The 25125-nt window shown below is 40.2% G+C and overlaps 1 protein-coding gene across 3 annotated transcripts in view; it reads left to right on the forward strand.

The window, feature by feature from the left end:
- Phlpp2 (PH domain and leucine rich repeat protein phosphatase 2) overlaps positions 1-25125 on the forward strand; it is a 73219-nt gene that overhangs the window by 24879 nt on the left and 23215 nt on the right. For 2 of the 3 annotated variants that reach the window (XM_031341401.1, XM_031341403.1), the window contains 7 exons: positions 1555-1688; positions 8990-9180; positions 12150-12275; positions 13640-13794; positions 16394-16540; positions 16936-17166; positions 18284-18486. In XM_031341401.1, coding sequence (XP_031197261.1) covers positions 1555-1688; positions 8990-9180; positions 12150-12275; positions 13640-13794; positions 16394-16540; positions 16936-17166; positions 18284-18486 — 1187 coding nt within the window. The remainder of the gene's footprint in view (positions 1-1554; positions 1689-8989; positions 9181-12149; positions 12276-13639; positions 13795-16393; positions 16541-16935; positions 17167-18283; positions 18487-25125) is intronic. The other variant, XM_031341402.1, reaches the window with a different exon arrangement.

The following is a 25125-nucleotide window of genomic DNA, read 5'->3' on the forward strand; positions in this document are numbered from 1 at the left end:
TTAAAGGTGTGCACCACCACCACCTGGCGTAGTATTTTCAAAGTATCTTAAATCTGATTTAAAATGCAGAATCACCAGGAGCCTTAGCTTTCAGTCTAAGCTTGTAGTAAAAAAATGTTTTAGGGGGAGGGATTATTGTGGCATTCATTCCCAGGTGTTTTGAAAATATCTTCTGTAAAGCCAGTGGAGACATCTGGTGCCTGGAGCAGAGTAGGAAATACAGTCTACATGTGTGTCTGTGTGTGTAGCTTGTTTGAAATTAGTTATGGATGAGCATAATTTATATTTCACATTTTTGTTGTTTCTGTCTTTAAATTAGATCAGAAATATTCAGAGGACCCCAGGAGCCCTCTGAGAGTTTCCCTGATCCCTGTTTGTATGTCTGTTTGTTTGTTTGTGTTTTAAGTCAGGATCTCATAGCTCAGACTGACCTCAACCTGTTAATCCTCCTGCCTGACCCTAGTGCTGTGCTTTTGGAGGCACATACCAGCAGAATTGCTTTTGAGAGTCTTTAAAGAGGTATCTGAGGTTGAAACCACTCTGAAATAGTATTTATTTTCCTTTTTGTTTGCAGTCCCTTGTAAGGATGCAGTAATGTTTTCCAGACCCTCCATGGCAGACTACCCCAACACACAGACTAGAGGAGATAGGAAATTTCAGCTGTTTCTGTTAAACCATCTGTTAAGAAATTTAAAAAAAAAAAAAATGACTGGGCGTGGTGACATACATCTATAATCCTAGCACTTGGAGGTAAAGACAGAAGAATTAGGAGTTTAAAGTCTTCCTCAGCTACATACTGAGTTCTAGGCCAGCCTAGCTTACATGAGACCCTTTCTCAAAACAACAAAAACTAAAAAGATAAATTCACAAAAATGAAAAGCAATAAGTGTCACTTTTTAAACTAAACTTTGTTTTTGAAAATATATTTTAAGTAATTCATGTTAGTATACAGTAGGTGTAATTGTTTTAAGATAAATAAATCTTTGGAAATTCTTAATTTTTAATTCAGTTATATCAGTGAATAGCGTGTTATGTAAACAGAAGCTTCTTGTGGTCCACACAGTGTCAAGAGGAATCCTGAGACTCATTATGAAAACCACTTGTATAGATTAGTTGTATGATATTAAGACAGATTGTTGGCTATGTAGATAGCCCAATGGGCAAGAGTGCTTATTCTACATGCTTGAGTGCCAGGGTTGGGAACCCACTTCCCAGAGCAGCTGAGCATGTGCCTGGGCTTGTAGCCTCAACAGTGGAAGGTAGAAGCAGGAGGATCCAAAGAGTTGGTTGACCAGCCAGTCTAGCCCAAAGGCAAGTCAGTGAGAGCTGTCTCAGGGAATAAGTGGGGACCAATGGAGGAAGATAGTTGATGTTGTCCACTGCCCTCTGTGCACCTTCACACTCATGTGACAGTGCATGTGCGCACGCGCGCACACACACACACACAGAGTCTTGTTTGATTGGGAATAAAAAATAAAGAAGAAATCAAGAGCTGAGGAAAATAAACACATTTTTATTACTTACCATGTATTATGTTTTGAATTGTGTAAGCAGGAGACTGGAGCCCACTGAACGGCCTCTCCAGATTGTTTACGATTACTTATCCAGGCTGGGATTTGAAGATCCCGTGCGCATACAGGAGGAGGCTACGAACCCTGACCTCAGCTGTATGATTCGATTTTATGGTGGTAAGACTTTATCAGTAGCTTTGTGAATATGTTAACTACTTTTAAATTGATTATTTGTATCTTCTCTTTCTGTTTGCTAAAAGTATTTGATATAAAAAGCTATTTTTAAGTCAGTGAAATGAAACTAAACACAAATAAGTACAAGAAGAGAATAAAGCAAGATTTTTTTTTTTTTTTTCCCGAGACAGGGTTTCTCTGTGTAGCCCTGGCTGTCCTGGAACTCACTCCGTAGACCAGGCTGGCCTCGAACTCAGAAATCCACCTGCCTCTGCCTTCCAAGTGCTGGGATTAAAGGCATGCACCACCACTGCCTGGCTCAAGATTTTTTTAAAATTAGTAAAATACCAGTAAAAATATCTTCTCTTTAAATGTTTATTCTTTTTTTGTTCCAAACTTACTATAATTATTTTTATATCTTTGCCAGGTTAGCTTTATTTATTTATAGTTTTTAAGATTTATTTTTGACAGCCTCGAGGTAGCAGAGGGCGCATGCCTTTAACCCCAGCACTTGGGAGGCAGACACTATCAGATCTCTGAGTCTGAGGCCAGCCTGCTCTACAGGATCAGTTCCAGGCCAGCCAGGACTACACGGAGAAAACCTGTCTTAGGAAAAAAAAAAGTGTATGTGAATATGTTGCATGTGCACATGTCTGTGGTACCTGTAGAAACCAGAAAAGATGTTGGATGGGTGATATTTTTAACAAACTGAAGTGGTACATATTGCTTTCAGGTAATTGGAAATGGAAGTATGGAGTAGGAATGTAGAGTAGGAATTAATACATTTAGGTACATACTCTTGAGAGATGTGAGTGTGCGTATGCGCACGTGCCTGTGTATGTACGTGTGTGTGTTTGTGTTTGTGCTTGTGCGTGTGTGTGTGCGAGAGCCTACATCCCAGGAGAGAGAAATGCAGATAGAATCCTTTAGTGGTTTGTGGAGGGAGAATAGTTGATAGTTTGAAGTCAAATTGGAGAAAAAGTAGGACCAGCAACCATCTGTTGCTATAAAACTTGCTTTTAAAATCCCAAGCTGAGGTCTGCAGAAATGGCTCAGAGGTTAAGAACATGTGCTGTTTTTACAGAGGACCTGACTTTGGTTTGTAGCACATATACAGTGGTTGAGTCAAAACCAACCACTGGTAACTCCTTCAGGCCTCTGGGGGCCCTGTTCCCAAATGCACATACCCAGATATACATAATGAAGTTAATAAAACAAATACTACGCCGGGCAGTGGTGGCGCATGCCTTTAATCCCAGTACCTGGGAAGTAGAGGCAGATGGATTTCTGAGTTTGAGGCCAGCCTGGTCTACAGAGTGAGTTCCAGGACAGCCAGGGCTACACAGAGAAACCCTGTCTCAAAAACAAAACAAAACAAAACAAAAAACAAAAAACCCAAAAAAAACAAATACTACAATCCTTGAGGTAAAATGACAGCATGCTCCTTACCTGACTGTGATTGAACTGGGTTCTTTATGTAGTCAGTATTTTGATTCCAGGATGAAAGTTGAGCCTTAAAATACCTTGGGATTTCTTTTACATATAAGGATATAGCACAGCTGTTGGCTCTGATGCCACCTATTTTCCAACACAACTTGATAAATCATCATATGACCAGAATCTTAATATATCTTTAAGAGAACAGCTCCAATGTAAACTACAAGAATAAGTTTGTGTTTGATGGTGGTTATGGCAGTCCTAGACAGGGAATCTTAAAAGGTACTCTGTTAGTTTAGATAAGCTAATGTAATTTGAATGAGAAATTTATGTTCAGTAAAGGAATTTTGAAAGTAATTTTTTAAAAAAAGGCAGTATATACATTTGATGGCCAAACCAAAAATTACAAGAAGCTAGGTAGGCAAGAAGGCAGGTAGAGTGAATTATCTCTTGGCTATGTAACAACTTGCCTCAAAATGCAGTAACAACAAATGTATATTTTGTACTTTCTATGGGTTGGAAATACAGGAATAGTTTTAGCTGGATGTTCAGGTTTAGGGACATGCGACAGTTATCTGTGGCTTGAAGATCCCACAGCTCTTTTTTTTGCTCTTTTTTCTTTTGTTGTTGTTGCTTATTTTTTATTTTTTAATTTTTTTATTTTTTTGGTTTTTCGAGACAGGGTTTTTCTGTGTAGCCCTGGCTGTCCTGGAACTCACTCAGTAGACTAGCCTGGCTTTGAACGCAGAAATCCACCTGCCTCTGCCTCCCAAGTGCTGGGACTAAAGGAGTGTGCCACCATTGCCCGGCTAAATCATTAGTTCCCTTTTAATGACTTTTGGTTGGTTTTTTTTTTTTTTTTTAGATTTTATTTATTTATTTTATGTGTATGAGTACACTGTAGCTGTACAGATGGCCGTGAGCTTGCTCTGGCCCCGCTCGCTATAGCATAATACACTGTAGCTGTCTTCAGACAAGCCAGAAGAGGGCGTCAGATCTCATTACGGATGGTTGTGAGCCACCATGTGGTTGCTGGGATCTGAATACAGGACCTTTGGAAGAGCAGTCAGTGCTCTTACCTGCTGAGCCATCTTGCCAGCCCTGTTGTTGCTAATTTTTATTTTACATGTATGTGGAGGCACCTTACCATCCGCATGGCTAGTGCACATGGAGTCTGTTAAAAGGAGTGTTAAAAGCAGCAACTACTCTTAGTTGCTGAGTCATCTGTCTAGCCCAATCACTGAAAATTTCTTTGTATTACATTTGTATGTGTTTGAATGTGTGTGCATATGTATGCTCATGTACATATACACATATCCATAGTGTGCATGAGAAGATCAAAGGGCAACTTGTGGGAGTCAGTTCTCTCCTTCCATCATATAGGTCCTAGGGATTCAAGTCAGGTTGGCCAGGCTTGGAAGCAGGCAGCTTTACCCATAGAGAGATCTCCCCAGCCTTGAGAGGATTCACTTTTATTATGGCTTGATTAAAGACTGTTGGTTAGAGGCCTTGGTTCCTTTCTGACCATTAGTAGGACACGTTAGTTCCTTGCTATGTAAACTTTCCATGAACTACTTATCTGTGTCTTAGATATGGCACCTAATTTACCCAGGGTGACCCCACATCCACCATGTGCACACATGCAGGCTTCAGTTTCTTTTTGATAAGTTAACATCATTTTTAGCATCTTTTGTTTATTGAGGCTGGAGAGATGGCTCATCTGTTAAGAATACTTACTGCTCTTCTAAAGAACACAAGTTAGGCTTCCAATACCCATATCAGGCAAATCTGAACCACCTGCAGGGGTCAGGCGCCCTCCTCTGGCCTCTGGGCACCAGTTCTCACTTGCACACACGTATGATTTTTAAAAAAGAATTTAAAATCTTAAACAAACAAACAAACAACCTGAGTCATTAACCACAGCATGCATTTCAGAAGGGGAAGGCAAGAGCCAGAGAATGTGGGACAAACCTCAAGACTATCAGTGAAAGAATGTTTCCCTCTTTTCTCAGTTCCTTAATCCAGAGACATTCAGAGTTAACCGGAGGAAAGAAAATGTTTTAAGTATTATCTGTGAGAAAAATGCTAAGTAATCAGTTTTAAATATTTCATGTATAAAGTTGTTGGTTGGTAAAGTTGTTGTAATCTATGTATTACATAGAACATAGTTGTTGAGGCCAAGGTCATGAGGGGCCTAAGTTCAAACCAGTTAGCTTTTTTGTGTTCCCTAGCTACAAAGGATGGCCAGTACAAAGGCTGTGGAAAAGACTTCAGGATGAAGCTCGGTGGTAGAGTGCTTGCCTGCTTGTGTGTAGCTCTGAGTTCTCTCTCCAGTGCTGTAGGGATGGGGAGGCAGACACAGGGATACATTTTTTGCTGAAGTCAAGTAGTTGGCATGATCAGTCATGAAGATTTGAAATATGGTCTTTTACCCTTTATTTGTTTGAGAAGAAAAGGAATCTCAAGGATGTGATTTGTTGAGAAGTTGTGGTTGTAGGTGAGCAGCTCAGGATGTTTCTTTCTTCACTGTGGTATCTGCCTACATTGTTTAAAATACTTTGTATGAAGAGTATAAATGCAACTGAGAAGCCATGAACAAGAATTCTGTGTTAGTCACTGTCCTTGTTGTGGTAAAGACACCTGTTAGAATGATGCCAGGTGAGAGTGAGCCTGCCACTTTCAACGTCTAATTTAAAGACGTTTATTTTGACTCACAGTTTGAGGGGAGGTCTTGGCAGCAGGATTGGGAGGCAGCTGGTTACATTGCATCCACTGGAAGCAGAGAGGATGCTGGTGCTTGGTTCTCTGTGAACCTAGTCTATAGGCTGGGGCTACCCACATTTAGTGTAAATCTTTCTGAGAATCTCTTAATAGATGCATTCAGAGATATGTTTCTATGGTGATTCTGAATCCAGTCAAGTTGATGATTAATTCTCATAAATCACAAAGAAGCGGGGCAAGGTGGCACATAGCTATACTCTCAGTGCTTGGGTAGTAGAAGCAAAAGGATCAGGAATTGAAGGGCAATCTTGGCTACATTTTAAGTTTAAGTTAAGAGCAGTCTGTGGTACCTATGATTCTGTTTCAAAAAACCCAATACAACAAGACCCTCCTGAACACCCAGAAATTCAAACACATAAATTTTGTGTTTATTTATTGTTTAGAAGTGTGCGAGTGCGAGGCAAGAGTTTGTATATTTAGGTCCTGAGTAGCAGAGTTGTGGATTGCATATGATTGCCCAGACTGTTTTCTTCAGTACAGGAAGTGCACTTCATGAGTGCCACTTCTACACCTTGTTCTGTTCCTCAGTGTTCTTTTCCTCCTTTGAAGGCCTGCATGACAATAGCCAGAACAGTACTCAAGTCAGATGTTACAAATATAACTGTCATCCTTACATTCTGAGTAACAGTATTGATCTCTTGCTACCAAGAATGCCCACCTGGGCAGAGTTAGAGGTTATGTTTGAGCCAGTATATCCTGTTGTGGTGGTTTAACCTGTACTATATAGGATATATGCATTAGAAATGACAAATCTAAAGACAGTAGGAAATGACTGTGGAGAAAGGGAACAGGCTGACTTCCTGAGTATAAGTCACATGAGTAGAACTTTTGAGTTATTATAGGCATACATTGTACATTTTGACTAAATGTTTCTAAATTATACAAATATGTGATACCAGTAAGCGCTTTGTTCAGTAGAACTTGAGAATACAGTTTTCTACATTTCTTTCAGTATCAAGTAACATTGTTAAAAATTAATTTTTGGGGCTGGTGAGATGGCTCAGCGGGCAAGAGCACCGACTGCTCTTCCGAAGGTCATGAGTTCAAATCCCAGCAACCACATGGTGGCTCACAACCATCCATAATGAAATCTGAATCCTTCTTCTGGTGTGTCTGAAGACAGCTACAGTGTACTCATTTATAATAATAATAAATAAATCTTAAAAAAAATTAATTTTTGTGTGTGTGGAGGGCTAGAGAGATGGCTCAGCTGTTAAGATGGGCTGCTCTTCAAGAAGTCCTGCATTCAATGCCTAGCCTCCACATGTAGCTCACAACTTTCTGTAATGTGATCTGATGCCCTCTTGTGGTGTGTCTGAAGATAGCAACAGTGTACTTACATAAAATAAATTTTAAAAATGTGTTTTTTCTTAAAATTGAAAAAAAATATGCTGCTTCAGATTAATTTGTATATCTGAAACTTATTTGTTAAAATATAGTAGTGGTGGTACCCAGTACCCAGTGGCTCACAGCTGTCTCTAGCTCTAGCTGCAGGGAGAGCTGATGCCTTTAGCATCTGCAGCCATGTTTATTCATGCACATATGCACACACACACACACACAATTTAACAAATCATAAAAATAATTCTTGAAAATGTAGATATACTCTCTAGAGAAAACATCCCACTACACAATACATTACTTTTATAGTCTGTATTTTTTTACTCTTATTTTATATGTATATTGTATATTTATAATTTTTGTGTTCATATTTAAAGAAATCTTGCTTAATTAAGTAAAATAAAATATGTCATCTGTATTTAATTTTTTATACTTCTCAAGCTTATTAACTTTTGATCAATAGTTCCTATTGTCTTTTTAGTATGTATCTCTTCATTTTAAGTGTTGATGAACACTTAATTGGGAATGTCTGGCTGGTAGAGGAAACTTAGGAAATACAGATCTGGTAGAACCAGACTTCCTAAGGAGAGGAAATTAGAATGCAGGCAGAGGAATCAGCTTACAGTCTGTAAGTTCATTAGTAAATCTGCTGTTAACAGCCTTTTGAGAAATGCAGTTGTGCGTCTGAAGTATATGTATGACCCATTTCTTCATCTTACATGTGCAGAAAGGCTTGGGTAAGTGAGCAGAGTGGAGCCTGAGGGCACACGGGTCACTCAGTCATGTGATCTCTGCAGAGCTGTTTGCTGTTTGTACCATTCATTATTTTTGCTGCTTCCCTTGGTTACTTATTTTGATTTTTATTGACTGATTATGCGTGTGTACAAGCACATGTTTTCCAAAGTGTAAATGTGGAGTCAGGAGAGCTTGTAGGGGTTGATTCTGTCCTTTGATTGTGGATTTTGGGGGTTCAATTTAGGCACTTTTGACAGCTGAGCTGCACTTGTCTATGTGCCTTTACAAAGAGCCTTGCATCTTGGTCTCAGTGTTGTTTTGCTCATTGTATCTCAGTCATATGAACATGATGGAAAGGAGGATGCTTGAAGGAAGAGATGCTCCTGTGTATGTCTGCTTCTGCGGTGTGAGCAGTTGATTGAAATACTACTCAGAGGCTTTTCTTACAAGAGCCAGAGAGTGGAAGATTATAGACAGAGTTAGAGAACTCTTACATTTTACATTCTTCATTCTAAAATAGATTGGTATTAATGACTGTTATTTATTTCATATATCTTTTGTAGCCCCATTATGCTCAGTACTTAATGTTATTTTACTTTTTCACAAGAACACCCTGGAAGATAGGTTAATAAAATTCAAGACAAGATGATAGAATCTAATCTAAACTCTGAGGAAAGTAAGCTCAGTGGGCCAGGTAATTGAAGGGAGTGCTATAACTTACATTCAGGTTCCAGTGTATCTGAACCCAAAGTCCATGATCTAGACCCTTTTGAGAAAGGTGCCTGTTTGGAGAAGGGTTAACAGTGACATCCGAGGTAGAGCCTATTTCCACTATATAAGTGCAGTGGTGGGTGTTATTTTAAGACCAAGATCTTATTTTGTAAAACCCATATTGCTTCTTCCTCATATCTATAAATAGGGCTACTGGATGTTGGCAGGGGCACTTTCCTTTTCTCTTTCAGTATTATGTTACTTTAATGGTACATTCTGAAACACTGTTTTGTTTTCAGAAAAACCATGCCAGATGGATCATCTGGATCGGATCTTACTGTCTGGCATCTATAATGTACGCAAAGGAAAGACCCAGCTGCACAAATGGGCTGAGCGCCTAGTTGTTCTCTGTGGTACCTGCCTTATTGTTTCTTCAGTGAAGGACTGTCAGACTGGAAAGATGCACATTTTGCCTCTGGTTGGGGGAAAGGTAAGATTTACAAATTTTAAATGTTACCTTGCTTATTAAGGAAATGTCAAGAGTGTGTTGGGGAAATTGTTCAGTTGGTGAAGTAGGATTTGGGGGCCTCAATTAGATCTTCAGAGCCCCTGTTTAAAAACCAAATGAACCAACAATAATAACAACAACAAATCCAAGGGTGCTGGAGCATGCTTGTACTCTGAGTTCTGAGGAAGCAATGATAAGCAGGTCCTGGGGACTTGTCACCCTGCCAACCTAGCCTTATTATCAAGCTTCAGGTGAATCAGAGAATCTGTTCAGACAAGGTGTACTGCTCCTGAGGAATGGCTTCCCAGGTGGTTCTCTGGCCACCACATGTATACATGTGTATGACACATGAATGCACACACACACACACACACACACAGACTGACAGACTGACTGACTGACTGACTGACTGTGTGCTAGGCCGTAGGCTGTAGCTTAGTGGTACAATGCTTGTCTAGCATGTTTGAGTCCCTGAATTTTGTCCCCAGCATTTGAGGAAATAAAGGAAAGGAAACGAAACAAAAGGAGAGGAGAGGAAAGGAAAATGGGGAAACAGGAAAGGGAAAGGAAAGGAAACATCCTGCCTGATTTTCCATAGATGCCAATAGGAACATTATAAAATGATTGTATTAGAGACTCTTGGGAGGTTCCAGAACTCTCTATTCCCCAAGTTCTGTTGCAGAACTGTGTGCTTCCACATTTAGGAACTAGGTGCTATAGCTGATAACACCAAGGCGGCTACAAAGAAGCTGCCTTTGGGAACTAGAAATAGCTGCCAATATCCTTCACCAACATAGGTTCTTTCAGGTGTCTTCTTTTTACCTATTAGTTTAAAATATGAGACTTGGGTGGTCATAAGCCCCAATTCAACAGCCAGGGAAGTATGACATGTCTGTATCTGTCAAGAAAAAGTTCATTGCTAGTTAAACAGAGTGATAGGTGATCCTAGTAGGTTAGTATTAATAGGATGCTAGATATAATGTTTTGAAGCTTGATTGGCATAACCAGTGTGAACTGAAGAGGATTATGACAAAATGACCTTTGAAATATGTAATTGGTCTAGATACACAGCAGTATAAACATAATACGTGTATTAAATAAAAAGACAGGTAATGTGGATTGGAGAGATGACTCAGAGGGCAAAAGTGCTTGCTGCCAAGATAACTATAAACATAATAATCAAAAAATAAACTCATTTCAGACTGAGGTAGAAATCAGTGGATACACTGAAAAACCTTGAGAATAAGTATATTTAAGATGTTGTGAATAGAACAACAATTCTGAAATCAGAATCTTGGGGAGGATTCAGTGTAAACCTTGGGAATAGAAATATTATTACTCAAATTTAAAAATATTGGGCTGTAGATATGGCTCAGCATTGTGCCATTGTTCTTACAGAGGACCCAGGTTCAGTTCCCAGAGGCACCCACATGGCAGCTTACATCCGTCTTTAACTCCAGTCCCAAAGAGTCCCATACTCTCTTCTGGCCTTCATGGGCCCATAACATATGAAGGCCCACACAGCCACAGACATATGCACATTAATAAAAGTGAAAGCTAAAATCTAAAAAGTAGATTTTACATTGGAATACTTTATATACAAATTTAGAGAATCATACATAGTCAAATACTGAGAAAGTGTTGTGAATTACTCATTAGTAGATATTAAAGCCAGCATTTCTGTGTAATTATGTTAATTTGGTATTATGTGAATTGACCTTGTAATTTTACATATGTACAACTTTGAAAATTATTAACTATAAATGGTGGATTTTTTCTTTTATCATTTACTTACAAAGCTTTTTCCATTAGTCTTTTTATTTGTTTGTTTGTTTGTTTGTTTGAGGCAGAGTCTCACTACATATCCCTGGTAGGCCTGGCACTCCTAGAGATCTGCCTTCTTCTGCCCCTCAATGCTGGGGTTACAGATGTATGCCACACCACCTGGCAAAGTTTTTTTTTTCTTCTTCCTTAAACTGTACAGAGGTATAATTTAATATATCTAAAATGAAATTCACTTAATTTTTTAAAAATTATTTTCCTTTCCCTTTTTATTTTATGTATATGAGTTTTGTCTATTTGTGCATATATGCACCATATGTGCACCTGATGCTCTTCCAGGCTAGAGAGGGCATCAGATCCCACAGGACTGGAGTTACAGATGGCTGTGAACCATCCAACATGTTAGGATCAGAACTCTGCAAGAGCATCAAGTGCTCTTAATTAGTGAGTTATCTCTCCAGTTTCCCATAGTAATATATTTAAAAGATTATTCTAGAATATCTGTTGGTTTCAATGAAATTCTTTGTTTTGCCATCAGTTTCTATAGTTGTACTGATTTCTTACCAATGAACATGATTATGTTGTGAATACCACAATTAAGTGTTACAGAAAGTTTTAGTTTTATTTAATCTTTACAGTGTGCTTCTTTTTAGCTCAAAGTATTTTGTGTTTCTGCCACTAGGTTCTATCTTTAGTCAGCACTAGAATGGATTGATTTGCAAGTATAACTTATAAATTTGTAGCTGGTCTGCCAAGATTCAGAAGCAATGTCATCCAAAGTAAGATGCCAAAGAGAGAAGTGGCTCATGTGTAGGAAGAGCAGCTTTAGCAGATCGGTGTAAGTGGAGTTGTTGCAGTTAGGGGAAAGTCCTTTCTGAGACAAGGATGTTTAGGTAGCCCAGATGTACTTGGGATTCTCTCTGCATCTGCTCCCTGGGTGCTGGTATTATAGGTGTGTACCCCACACAGCCTTTGTGGTACTTTGATTTACCTCTCCATAATGGCTGTTGATATTGATCATTGTTTCGTGTTCTTGTTGGTTATTTGTGTATATTATTTGGAGAAAAGTCTGCTCAGATTCTTTGCCATTTTAAAAGTATGTTTTATTACTGCTTTTTGACCATTGTTTCTGATTAGTAGTTCTGATTTTTTTCCCTCCTCTTCTTCAGATAGAAGAAGTGAAGCGCCGGCAACACTCCCTTGCTTTCAGCTCAGCTGGAGCCCAAGCTCAGACCTATCATGTCAGCTTTGAGACTTTGGCTGAGTACCAGAGATGGCAACGGCAGGCGTCTAAGGTTGGAAGCTTTGATAGGAGATGAGGATGTAGCAGCAAGTGACCATCCTTAGTGTTACACTTGGTCTTTCTTAGCGCACAATGAATATAATAATGGAATTTCAGTGGGTCTTTACTATTTTTGTATTATCATAGTAGAAAATGGTATCAAATGTTTCCAGGTACATTTCTGTCTGTACCATGTTTGTGAGGTGGGTCTTAGACAGAGTTATGGCTTAATGAAATTAGACCTTTAAAGGAACTGAGACATGAGATTTCCATTGCTTCCCATCTGCCACAGTAGTCACTGATTGACACATCTGCTCCCTAGCATATAGCCTGGTGCTTCTTGCTCTGTACATTGTTAGAGCAGCCTTGATGAACCACTTAAAAGGTGAATTTATTGATGGGACATGACCTGTGATTCTTTCACAAATCCGTCTTCTGGTATGTTGAGGATAATTGGCATTTCAGCATAGCTCTGCTTAGCTATTGAAGATATGACACTGAAGTGCACTGCATCTCTAAGACTTGTGCTCTTTGGACTCTTCATGTCTCAGGACACAAGTGCCTTTCCTCATGTGTTTTTAAACACATTATGGATTTTGAAGACTTGATTCAGTTTACTGGTCTGTTGTTGCTATATCAGCTATAAAATCTGTTCTTTGTAAAAACTGGTTTCAGTTGTGAGTAACTTCCATCCTTCTGTCTCTTTAAGGAGAAGTTACTGTTTCTTGGGCATCTTTGGCATATTCAGCAGTGTGTATGCTTTCAGTAGAAGAAAAGACTACAAAAGGCATTTTGTCCCACACTGTCTCTTATTAAAACTTAGCAATTTTGAATTATCTTAACATTGCTTCTGATTTGAAATATGAAATTTTAATCCTTTATAGAGACATGAGCAGCTTTTTTCTCTTCCTTCCTTCTTTCCTTTTTATTAAAGACAGTGGCTTACTTATATTGTCTTGGCCAGCCTGAAATTTATTCTGTAGCCTAGGGTACGCAGCGTTCTAGTGATCCTCCTCCTCAGTCTCCCAAGCATGGGACTCACTATGCTTGTTGTACCATAGGGTTTTTGTTTTAGGTTTCTTGTTTTTTTGATAGGCTGGCCTTAATTTCTCTATGTAACCAGGGCTGGGTTTGATTTACTGATCATCCTGCTTCCACTTCCCCAGTGCTAGAATTATAGGCTTATACCTTTGGTTTTTTAAGCAGCTTATAGTTTTAGGGAAAAGTAAAAATCAACTGGTTTTTATAAATAAATTATAGAATCCCTACTTTTTCCCCTCTCCTAGTTTAGTTAGCACCTTTTGCATAAATGCCATTCTGGCCTATGTTGTGAAAGCAGACGACAACTCAGAAGGCTTTTCTCTCTGCTCTTCTCAGGTGGTGTCCCAGCGGATCAGCACTGTGGACCTCTCATGTTACAGCCTTGAGGAGGTTCCTGAGCATCTCTTCTACAGTCAAGATATCACCTACCTCAACCTGAGACACAACTTCATGCAATTAGAAAGACCGGGGGGCCTTGACACACTCTACAAGTATGTAGGGAAGAGGTTTCCAGACTAGTATGCTGAAACTGAGTTACAATCAGTAGCTTAGTGGGTCATACTTTAAGTAGACAAGTTTACTGGATTACATCATTCTTCATTTCTATAACAAAATAACCAGAGGTTGGCTAATGTATAAAGAGGAGAGGTTTAAATGTAAGAGATGGTGAATTTGCTGCAGCATAGCATGGTGGATGATAGGAGCCCACATGGCAGGAGAGGTAGGATGGCAAGACAGGAGACCAGGGATAGTTGGTGGTCCGTGCTGACTGTTTTAGAGCAACTCATTCTTTTGGGAACTAACTCACTGTGTAATCCTTTCCCAGGACAGAGGGTTCAGTGCCTTAATTACTTCCTCTTCCTTATTTACATATTTGTTTGTTTATTTTGGTGAGGTTGGTTATTGATTGAGCCCAGAACCCTGTGTGTACTAGACAAGTATTCTCACCTCTGACAGGTCTACCACTCTCAGTCCCGCCACGCTGGGGCCATACTTCCATCACATGAACCTCTGAGTACAAACCAGTTGGCACTTTCTATCATGTTTTCTAAATTTCCACTCCTTTTTGAAGAAGCAAAATTTTTATTCACACAAATCTCTTTTCTTCTTATTCTTCCCTATAAAACAGGAGGGGGGTGGGATGTTATGTTTCAAAGACTACAAGGACTTTCCATTGATTTTGATACTACTTTTTGGTGATTTGTTTTTCTTTTGTTATGAGATAGGGTTTCAAACTGGCCTGGAACTCACTTATGTAGACCAAGCTGACCTTGAACTCACAGAGATCTGCCTGCCTCAGCCTTCAGGATACTGGCATTAATGGCATGCACCCCAATGCCAGGCTTGGGATAATCTTTCTATTAATGCTAAAACATGTTTGACATTTATGAGAAAGCATCATCTGTAGCCACGGCAGATTGAGAGATTCCATATGTGGACATTTTTTAATCAAAAGTTTTGAATTGAAATGGCTTCAGGCTGGAGCAGGCTTTCTCTCTCCTGTGTATTTACTCCCACCAGTCCTTTGACACCTGTGAAACTTTTCTCATCTGATAATCAAGCCATCTCACCCTACAAGACTGTGTGATCTATGTGTTTATCTTCTTTCTTAGAACATATTTTACCTTCCTGTTCTCTCCACATCCCACCTCATATTTTCAGCTAAAACAGCATGAGAGACCAGCCTGGGCTATGTTAAGTGAGTGAGAGACCAGTATGGGTTATTTTTAGTGAGACCCTGTCTCAAGAAACTACACAAGACACAAAAACTGGATACCCATGAATAATGACAAGATGTGATTGTGGGTTTTTGCTGTGGAAGGGAGAAATTGAAAATCAAAGCAAAGTGTTGTACATTACATGATGAATAAAAAATAACATTAAAATGATGTTTTATTTACTCATGTTAATAACATAATTCTTATAATCCTGGTATAATATTGAGAAAAACACAGGTATTTATAATCTAATCTTTTACAGATACAAGAATATATTTAGTTATGATACAGGTATTTGACTTATATTTGAATAGTAAATTAAGATAAGGTGTAATATTAAGGAAGTCAGTCTTTAGCATTTCCAGTTGCCCGAAAGTAGAATTGGTCCAGTTAGAGAGCTTGCCAGAGATTCTGAAGTCAAGGAACCTGGGCAAAGAATAATAAGTAATCAGACTCAGGTCACCTGGATATCAGAAGCTGAGGTTTGAAAGAGGAGTCTTAGTGTTAGGTACCATGGGTTCCTTTCTCAAAGCAGGAGAGCAGTGCCTTTGGCCTATCATCTTATTTATAGAAAACATGATGTTCCACACACCCATCCTGTGGCCACATTATCTTGAGGTAAGATAATATAGAAACTTTGACTGCACAAATGGCAACAATACAGGTTTATGTGGATCACATACATTATAACACAAGGCTGCCTCATGTTTTCAAGCTCACCTGACTCATTTATTTCAAATGATATTCAAGCCAATATACTTTGAGTATAAAAAGAGTTGCTTTTAATGCACTGTTTTTTGTTAGCTATTGTGGTATCTGAGTAGAGTAAATTTTGTATTTTCCATGTAGACATTTAGTAAAATGACTTTAAAGGTATCAAGTGTGACTTGATAGAAAGGCGCTGTGGTAGCATGAGTTCCCATGTGTATTTTCCACCTCATTTTAGAACTCTCTTGACCTTTTGGCAGCATTCTCTGTATTTTTTTTTTTTTTTTGCATGCTCTGTATTTTAACCACTTTGCTATCCTGTCTCCATACAACATTTAGCACATAAATGAAAACATGTTTTTAGAACAAATTATATGGTGCATATTTTATATAGATAGCTGGTTGTGATAGCACATGTCTGCAATCCTACTACTTTGCAAATGGAGGCAATATTTTGAGTTTGAGACCAGCATATGCTACATTGTGAGTTCTAGGCCAGTTTGGGCTACATAGAAGGTCTTCAACAGCAATAATAAAACAGTAAAAAAATACCATCACAGTCCATTGATAGTTCCTGTATAGACATATAGTGGGTATCTTAGTTATTCATGCCATCATAGTGGGTTTATGGAGATACAGTCTGTATTGTGCCTTTGTTCTTCAGATTTTCTCAACTGAAGGGCCTGAACTTATCCCATAATAAACTTGGACTGTTTCCTGTGTTGCTGTGTGAGATTTCTACACTGACTGAACTCAACCTTTCTTGTAATGGATTTCATGACTTGCCCAGTCAGATTGGTAATCTGCTAAAGTAAGTGTTGGCTTCTTCTAGATTCTTCTTTTGCAGGAGACATCCTCCAGTCTTAGAGTGCTGTTAGCACTTTGAGCTTTCATAGTGAGATAAGTCACATTCTTATCAAGATTCTATTAATGGCTCTTGATGCCAGATGTGACCATGCCACCAAGCAGTGACCCATTCTTCCCTTATCAGCAGCAGAAACCCTGGATGTTTATGTAGTATCTGAAGGCCCATCTTTAGAAATTATGTCTAACTTCTGTTTACTCTCCATGGGCCAAGATTTGGGGGAGTTTTGTAATGTTTGAATTGTTAGTAATTACTGTCATGGCTTAATAATGAATCATAACTCCTGTTGTTGGCGCTGTCTGTGTGAGTTGTTCCACAATGCAGGCTTGTTTGTTTTCCAGTCTTCAGACTCTCAGCCTCGATGGCAACGTCCTCACGGCTCTGCCAGATGAGTTGGGAAACCTGCAGCAGCTCACTTCTCTGGGGATTTCCTTCAACAATTTCAGTCAAATTCCTGAAGTTTTGGAGAAACTCACCATGTTAGATAAAGTGGTTATGGCAGGAAACCGTTTGGAAATCCTGAACCTAGGGGTGCTGACCAGGATGAGCCATGTTAAACATGTGGATCTGAGGTGAGGCGCTCTGCGAGAACGTGTTTAGCTTTGCTGGGAAGGACCCTGATGTCTTCTCCTCATAAGTGTTTCTTTAGAACAGTGGGAAAATAGATGCTCTCAGATCTGCAGTAAAACTTCATTATTCCTCCAATAGCAGAGAGAAAAAGGATCTAGCGGGTCTGTCAGAGACAGATTTAAATTGCCCAAGGTTGTCTTGGCTTCCTCTTTCAGCAACATTTATGAGAATTTCCATCTCCTTGGACCTTTATCCATCCTGGATTCAGGAGTATTTTTTTCCTTTACTGGCAGGTAGAAGGGACTGTAGTTCATCGTTTGATGAGTGTTTGCTTATTTATGAGTGATGTTGAACATCATTTTGTATGTGGACTCGTGGTCTCTAGTTTTCTGTAAACGTGACCATTTTTCTGTTGAGTCACTCTTTTTCTTGGTAACATTGTGCTATAGTTGACCTATGCAAGGCTTCACTACTAAACCTTAGGAGCTTTACTTTACAGTGAGCATCTTTCTCTAAGGGAAGGTGATAAAAGTTATCTACCATGTGGTCTGACACTCTGGGAAGCCCTGGAAAGACGCAGCCCGGGAGTTAGTAGCACACAGGAGGAGGAGAACCCGCTGGTTTGTGCTGTCATGTAGGTGAAGAGACAAGAGCCAGAAACAGTGTATGAAGTCTGCGTTTGAACCATCCTGTGCATTCAGATTCTTTTTTCTCCTTAGTGCATGTGAGTCTTAGCAGTAGAGAAGGAGGCGTAACCACAGGAAAGGGAAGCTCTTCCTTTCTTAGCTTCTCACTTACTCCAGAGCATGACCATCTCCTTGTCCTCCCCTTCCCCACCTGACCTTACTAAGTACTTGGATATAAGCATTACCCCTTCATGAATATTGCCTTTTTTCTGTCTAGTTTGTGTATGCGTTCTCTGGTTCTAACTTAGCTGGATCTTGGCTTCTTTTTCTAAAAATTAACTGGTTGCTTTCTGTATATAGTACCTTGAAAAATGAAGCAAGTAGTGAAATTCTCAAGTTCAGTAAAGAGAGGAAAGGGTCATACCTCTCTTCTGCATTTCTAAACCCATAATAGAAATTCTTTTCAATTATTTTCCTATTTCTGAATATTAAGGATGAACCACTTGAAAACAGTGATTATTGAAAATCTGGAAGGAAATAAACACATCACTCACATGGATTTGCGGGACAATGAGTTGACTGATTTGGACCTTAGCCCCTTATGTAGCTTGGAGCAGCTGCATTGTGAGCGGAACCAGCTGAGGGAGCTGACACTCAGTGGCTTCTCTCTTCGGACCCTCTTCGCCAATTGGAACAGTGAGTTCTCTATCCAACCTCCTCTTTTAGCTTGTTCTCTATTCTGAGTCTTCTAAGAAGAGTGGCACCTGTGGTCTTTTCAGCCACTCTGCAGAATAGATTTGTAGCCCTTGAGCTTCTTTTTTAACTTTGATGTTAGCCTAGAAGACATGGCTGGGTACCTTGAGACTCATTGTGTACAGGAAGAGGCATTACAGAATCATAGGGGCTGCTTAGGTGGTTGAGCATGTTCAGATCAGAGCATCTGTTATGAAGTAGGCATTGATGTCCTTACAGCCTAGGGCTAAATCTGTCCTACCCCTGCTTTTTGTGTAGTCTGTAAAGAATGGTTTCTTAGTTAGAGTTTCTGTTACTGCAACAAACACCATGACTTAAGAAGCAAGTTGGGGAGGAAAGGGTTTATTCAGCTCACACTTCCACATTGTGGTTCATCACTGAAGGAAGTCAAGATAGGAACTCACACAGGGCAGGAACTGGAGGCAGGAGCTGATGTAGAGGCCATGGAAGGGTGCTGCTTACTGGATTGCTTCCCCTGGCTTGTTCAGCTTGCCTTTTTATAGAACTCAGGACCACCAGCCCAGGGATGGCACCATTCACAATGCTTCACAACCTTGTCCCCTTGAAGAAACTGAGAAAATGCCTTAAGTTGGAATAGACATTTCCTCAACTAAAGCTCCTTTCTCTGTGATAACTCCAGCTTGGGTCAGGTTGACACGCAAAACAGCCAGTACAGGGCTGGCGAGATGGCTCAGCAGGTAAGAGCACTGACTGCTCTTCCGAAGGTCCTGAGTTCGGATCCCAGCAACCACATGGTGGCTCACAACCACCCGTAATGAGATCGGACGCCCTCTTCTGGTGCATCTGAAGACAGCTGCAGCAAATTACATCGGAGAGAGCCAGGCTGGCAGAGGTCCTGAGTTCAGTTCCCAGCAGCCATACACATGATGGCTCACAGCCATCTGTACAGTTACAGTGTACTCATACACATAAAATAAATAAAATAAATCTTTAAAAAAAAAAAACAGCCAGTACAAACGGTTTTTATATTTTTTTAAAAGTTAGGTTAAAAATTAAAATAATATTTGTGACTTGAAAATTATATAAGCTTTTATATTCATAAACCAAGTTTTATTAGTATACAGTCACAGGTTCACATTTAGTTTATGTATCACTGTTTTCATGTTACTGTGTTAAAATTATAGGAATAAGATACTGTTAATGGTCTAAAAACCCTAAAGGATTTCTTTTAGCCTTTGAGAGACAGTTTCCAACCCTTGTGGAGAAGCACATGCTTCCTTAGTTTAGTGTGAATAGACCCTGTTCCAGTAGAGTAGGGAGTACAGATGCCAGAAGCTGACATGATTCTGCTTTCCACAGTGTAACAATTGACATAGTAACAGTAAATCCACAAGATTTAGTGGTTTTCAATGACTGAAATGTTATATAAGCTGCCTACTTTGGTAGCCTGGCTGGGGTGAATACAAGTTCTTTTATTCCAGTCTTAATTACTAATACAACTCCCATGTCATACAGTAGGCAGTATATATGTATATATACATATATATGGTTTATAGAATGGATAGAAGTTAGAGAGGCTGCTGCAAAGTTTAAGAGATTTCAGAGAGTGTGTATTGATAAGGTAATGAACCAGAGTGCCAGGAGAGACCTGCTGTAGTTAGGGTTGAGAACAAAGCGACAAGAGTTCAGCTGCAAGGTGAAAGGCTGAGCAAAACCCTAGTCAGAGAGTTAGGAACAGGTTAAGAGCAGGAAACAGCATGTCAGGCAGGTCCAGGTCCAGAAGGGCAAACAGGTAGACCAAACAGGTAGTCATAGACTACATAAAGCTCAAGGACTAGTAGGGGAGACCTTAGTCCTACACACAAATACACACACCCACACCAGGTATCAGAAGGGAGGTTGGTGTGAAGCCCATATCATCACAGTGTTGAATGTCTGTCACTTTATGGGCTTCACGTAAGGGAGTCAGACCCTTTTCTTGGTCTGGCATTTCCAATAAGTTATTGGACCTGGTTTTCTTGATGTGATTTTAATATGTATACTCCTGCAGTCTCAGTTAATCCCAATAAACTTACAGGGTAGCTCCTTTTGGTTTCCAGGAATAAATCATTTATTAGTCTGGATGGGTGGTGACTGATATCTGGACTATCCAGGGGCTGTAGTCATCCTTCTCCCTCAAAATAGAGTCAAAGCTGCTGTTCACAGCCTGAAAAACCACTCTTCATACAATGTGGAATGACTTAGAGCAGAGCTTAGCTTCATTAGCAACTAGAGGTGGTCTGTGGGAATGCTTTTCAGTGTAAAAGGCCTTGTGCTGGCCAGGCGGTGGTGGCGCACGCCTTTAATCACAGCACTTGGGAGGCAGAGGCAGGCGGATTTCTAAGTTCGAGGCCAGCCTGATCAACAGAGTGAGTTCCGGGACAGCCAAGGCTACACAGAGAAACCCTGTCTCAAAAATACCAAAAAAAAAAAAAAAAAAAAGGCCTTGTGCTTATAGAGACCAGTGTTTTGTCTGCTTGAGACAGTCTCATGATGTTGAAGCCATTTTTATGGGGAGTTCTTTACCAGTTAGGCTTGTTATGTATTTTATTTTGGTTTTGGTGTTTTAAAGAAGTTTCACTTGTACCACCCAAGTTGGCTTCAGACTTAACTTCTTAACCTGGGTAAGTGCACCCAGGTCGGTGTACTTAACCATGCTTGGCAGTTTTCTGTGTTTAAGGAAGGGAAGGAAAGGAAAAATGTTCACTTTCATTAACTGCCAGAAAGGAAGATTTAAGTACTTTATAATCATCAGTCTGAGTGGGGAAGTGCTAAGTGTGACCCAAGACTAGACTCAGTATCTCTCTCCTGGAGTCCTTGCCATAGCCAGTGATAATTTGACATGAAACCACCTCAGATGAAGGTGACCATGTCAGAGAAGTGGCAGAGCTGTATGAACAGTGACTCCCTGCTGCCATTTATCACGGGGCTACCTACACACGGAAGGATTGTCACAGTGTTGTGTTGTGTTGTATTGTGGTGAAAACATAGGACTGTTAACAGGAAAATGGGTAAAATCAATGATATATTTACACAGTAGATTTCTTACAATAGTGGAAATGAATGTACTAAAGCTTTGTGTACTGGAGCAAATAAGTCTTGGAAACAGTTTTTGACTAAGAAAGCAAAGCTATGTGATTGTAGTGTACTGCGTATGTTATACCAAAGCTTAAACACAAACATCATTTTCTAGGTTAAAACTGTATCACAGATGATACATTCAGGGAAATGTTTACCTCTTGGTACTAAGGCAAAGCACATAAGGCAGATATCACTGTGTTAAGAGCTAACTGATGATGGTGGGAAACTGCTTCTTTTCTTTTTCTGTGTCGGAATATGTTATTAGGATTAAACATGCTGGAGACTTCTGTTTTATTGTCTTTCATCATGTTATAGAGGTTCACTCATGGCTCAGATTAATTTCTGGAATCAGAAGGTCTAGTTGTTGAGCAGGACTACAAGGTGACTCTGTAGGTAAAAGAGCTTAGCATAGCCAAGCCTGACGACCTGAGTTCTGTCCCTTGGACCTACAGGGTGGAGAGAGAGAACCAGTTTCCACAAGTTGTCCTCTACCATATGACACCTACATACAGACACAGACATACATGCATGCAGAGATAAATAAGTGTAATAATACAAAAAAAGCCTGTTGAATAAAAACTGGGTGTTGTGGCCCACACTTGTAATCCCAGTACTTGGGGAGGATCAGGAGTTTCAGCTAGTTTGAGCTACCAAGTCAAATACTGTTTCAGCCTACTACTATCCTTAGAAAAGCCCAAACAACAATGACAACAATGTCTTGAGTGTTAACTGGCCCTGGGTATTGATATGCCTAAGGTTCTTCTCTTGTCTCATATTCGTCTGTGCATAGTTTAGTTCACATGTGTCTGGACAATATGTTCATAGTCACTCTAAATTGGAGAAGCCCTAGATGCCCAGCAGCCCTACATTAAGTAGTCATGGAGTATTTGCCATTAGTCAGCTGTCAGGGTCCTTATGTTCTACCATCTAGAAACCACTTCTGGACAAGGAGTGCTGGCTTCAGCACCTTTTGTACCCTATGGCATGACAGTGAGTCGGGTAGCCAGGCCTGGTGGCTCCCTCTAGTGTTACAACTCCTACATAGGCCTTTGGTAGTAGAGCCCTTAGCCCTGCCAGTAAAGCACTGCCTAGGAAGTCAGGTTCCTCAGCCTGTAGCAGCAGTTGGCATTGTAGCTTCTAGACAGACCTAAATGTCAGGAGTCCTCATCCCTTGATAGCAGCCCCAGTTACAGCTTCCAGACCTGGGATGTCTGAAGACTTAATAGCTCACTGCTATTCTTCCAGCAACCAGGGCTTGCAGGTGCTTTCTTGTGCCTCTTTATAGCCCCTGCCTTGTTCCAGTTCAGTTCTCTCCCCCTTTTTGCTTTCTCTGTGCCGTTCTTGTCCCTGGCCTGGCTGCTCCTCAGCTGCCTCTTGTTGGTCAGTGTCACAGGAAACAGCTACTGCTGCCCTGTTGGCTGCCATGATTGTGGCTCTCTTTAGCTTCTTCTTCAGCTCTCAAGAAGACGGCTTTGTCATCTTTGCAGCTAAGCATGCTCCACTGTCCTGACATGCTGCCTTGGCCACTGCTGCTGCTCCACTGCCCCTGCTACTCCACTGCCCGTTGCTGCTGCTTTCTCTGTAACCAGCTTAGCCTCTTCTGGTAAAGGAGGCAAGGAAAGATAACTTGATAGAAATCTTTTATTAGGGCTAATGGGTTGTGGCTCCAAGCTGACCCATCAAATGAGCAGACAGCTTGCTTATTAGCCAGAGACTGGTGTTTATACCAATCACAGCACACCTCTCATGCAAAGGAAGGTTTGTATGGTCCCTCTGCTAGGCCACTAGGGCTAAGTGTTTCTGGCATAGGTAGGAATGGTTATAGAGACATCTAGGATTCATCAAGGCTTGTGACAGGAAAAAGTCACATGTAAACTGTTTGAAACAGCCCTGGCTTGAGGATGACACCTCAAGAGCCTCTTTAAAAGCTGCAGTAAATAACAGTACAGCTGTAATGTATTTTCCTCTAGGTTTCTGTAGTATGTTCATAAAGGTTGGTGCTGGCCTAAAGTCATTTGGCTGGCTGATAATCATTTTGCTTAGCACAGTTGGGGGCAGCAAGGGAGAGTCCAGCATCTGCCAGTTAAGACAACAAATTGCCTTATCTCCCAACACTTTTCCCTTTTTACAAGAAAACAAAAATTAGGAGGAATGCTTACAGTAAGAATTTAAGTAACATCATTAACACTAGTAGTGATTTTTGCCAGATATTACAACACTTTAACAAAGTTCAAAACCTGTTCAGTGCCCTAGGGAGGAATGAATCTCTCAGATGTGTTTCATATTCACACACACGCACACGCGCGCGCGCGCGCACACACACACACACACACACACACATTTAAAAGATATAACCACATGCAATAGTATGAACAAATGTCACAAGTATAATGTGGAGTGAATGAAGTCAGACAAAGCATATACAGGAGAGAGAGAGAAGAAAATCAGGAGTCAGGCCATCCTCAGGTACATAGTGAGTTAAGGCCAGCCTGAGCTACATGAGACCTTGCCTCAAAATGAAACAGAAGATAGCAAAGTATATGTATGTCTGGGATTACAAATGTGCATCACCACGCTTGATTCATACAGTGCTGGAGTTAGAGCCCAGGGCTTCCCCCATGCTAAAGCATGAGGCCAACTGAGCTGCATTTTCAACCGTCATGTACCCTTTTATTCCAGCATTTGGGGAAGTAAAACAAGATTATGAATTCAAGGCCACTTGGGCTACCCAAAAAACCTCATGTTGGGGTGGGGCATGGAGGAAAGTTTGGTTTTATAAATGGCGAGTATTGTCTGCTGTTTGGAACCAGGGTAGAAAATGGTATGTTTGAGTGTGTGGTGTCCAGAAGAGAAGATGAAGCAATGCTCAGGAGTTGATAATGCCTTGTTGATGATCCAAGCATTGGTTCTACTAGTGCGATCTATACACTTAAGATTGTTTCTATATCTTTCAGTTAAAAGTGAGATTATTTTTACCAAAAATTTAGATACTAGCCTGGAGAGATGGCTCAGTGGTTAAGAGTTCTCAGTGCTCTTAAAGAGGACCTGAGTTAGGTTACTAGCACCCATATGAGGCTCTCACAGTTACCTGTTAACTCCACCTCCAGGGAGATCCAATTCCCCTGCACTATATGTTCATATCACACACATACATGTAATTAAAAATAAATGCTTTTTAAAAATCCAAGTATTAATTTTTCAAGTTGTAAACTAAGTGGTACTATTAACATTACTGGTTGTAGTGTTAACATTAGTGATGTAGTGTAAATGCAAAAGACCCCAAAGTTAGTAGTTGTATATATTTGCAAAGACATAATAGGGTTAAACAGTAGTCAGAGTGGGCTGCCAGTAGTTTTTATCTTTAGTCACAAAAACCACCTTTGCTTTGTTTACCAGCTATTCCTTTTAAAAACTCTGTATATGTGTGTGGGAATGTGCAGGTGCCCATGGAGGCCAGCAGCGTCTGATCCCCTGGAAACTGGAATTAACAGGCTGTTGTAA

The sequence above is a fragment of the Mastomys coucha genome, unplaced genomic scaffold (assembly GCF_008632895.1).
Source record: "Mastomys coucha isolate ucsf_1 unplaced genomic scaffold, UCSF_Mcou_1 pScaffold22, whole genome shotgun sequence".
Lineage (NCBI taxonomy): Eukaryota > Metazoa > Chordata > Mammalia > Rodentia > Muridae > Mastomys > Mastomys coucha.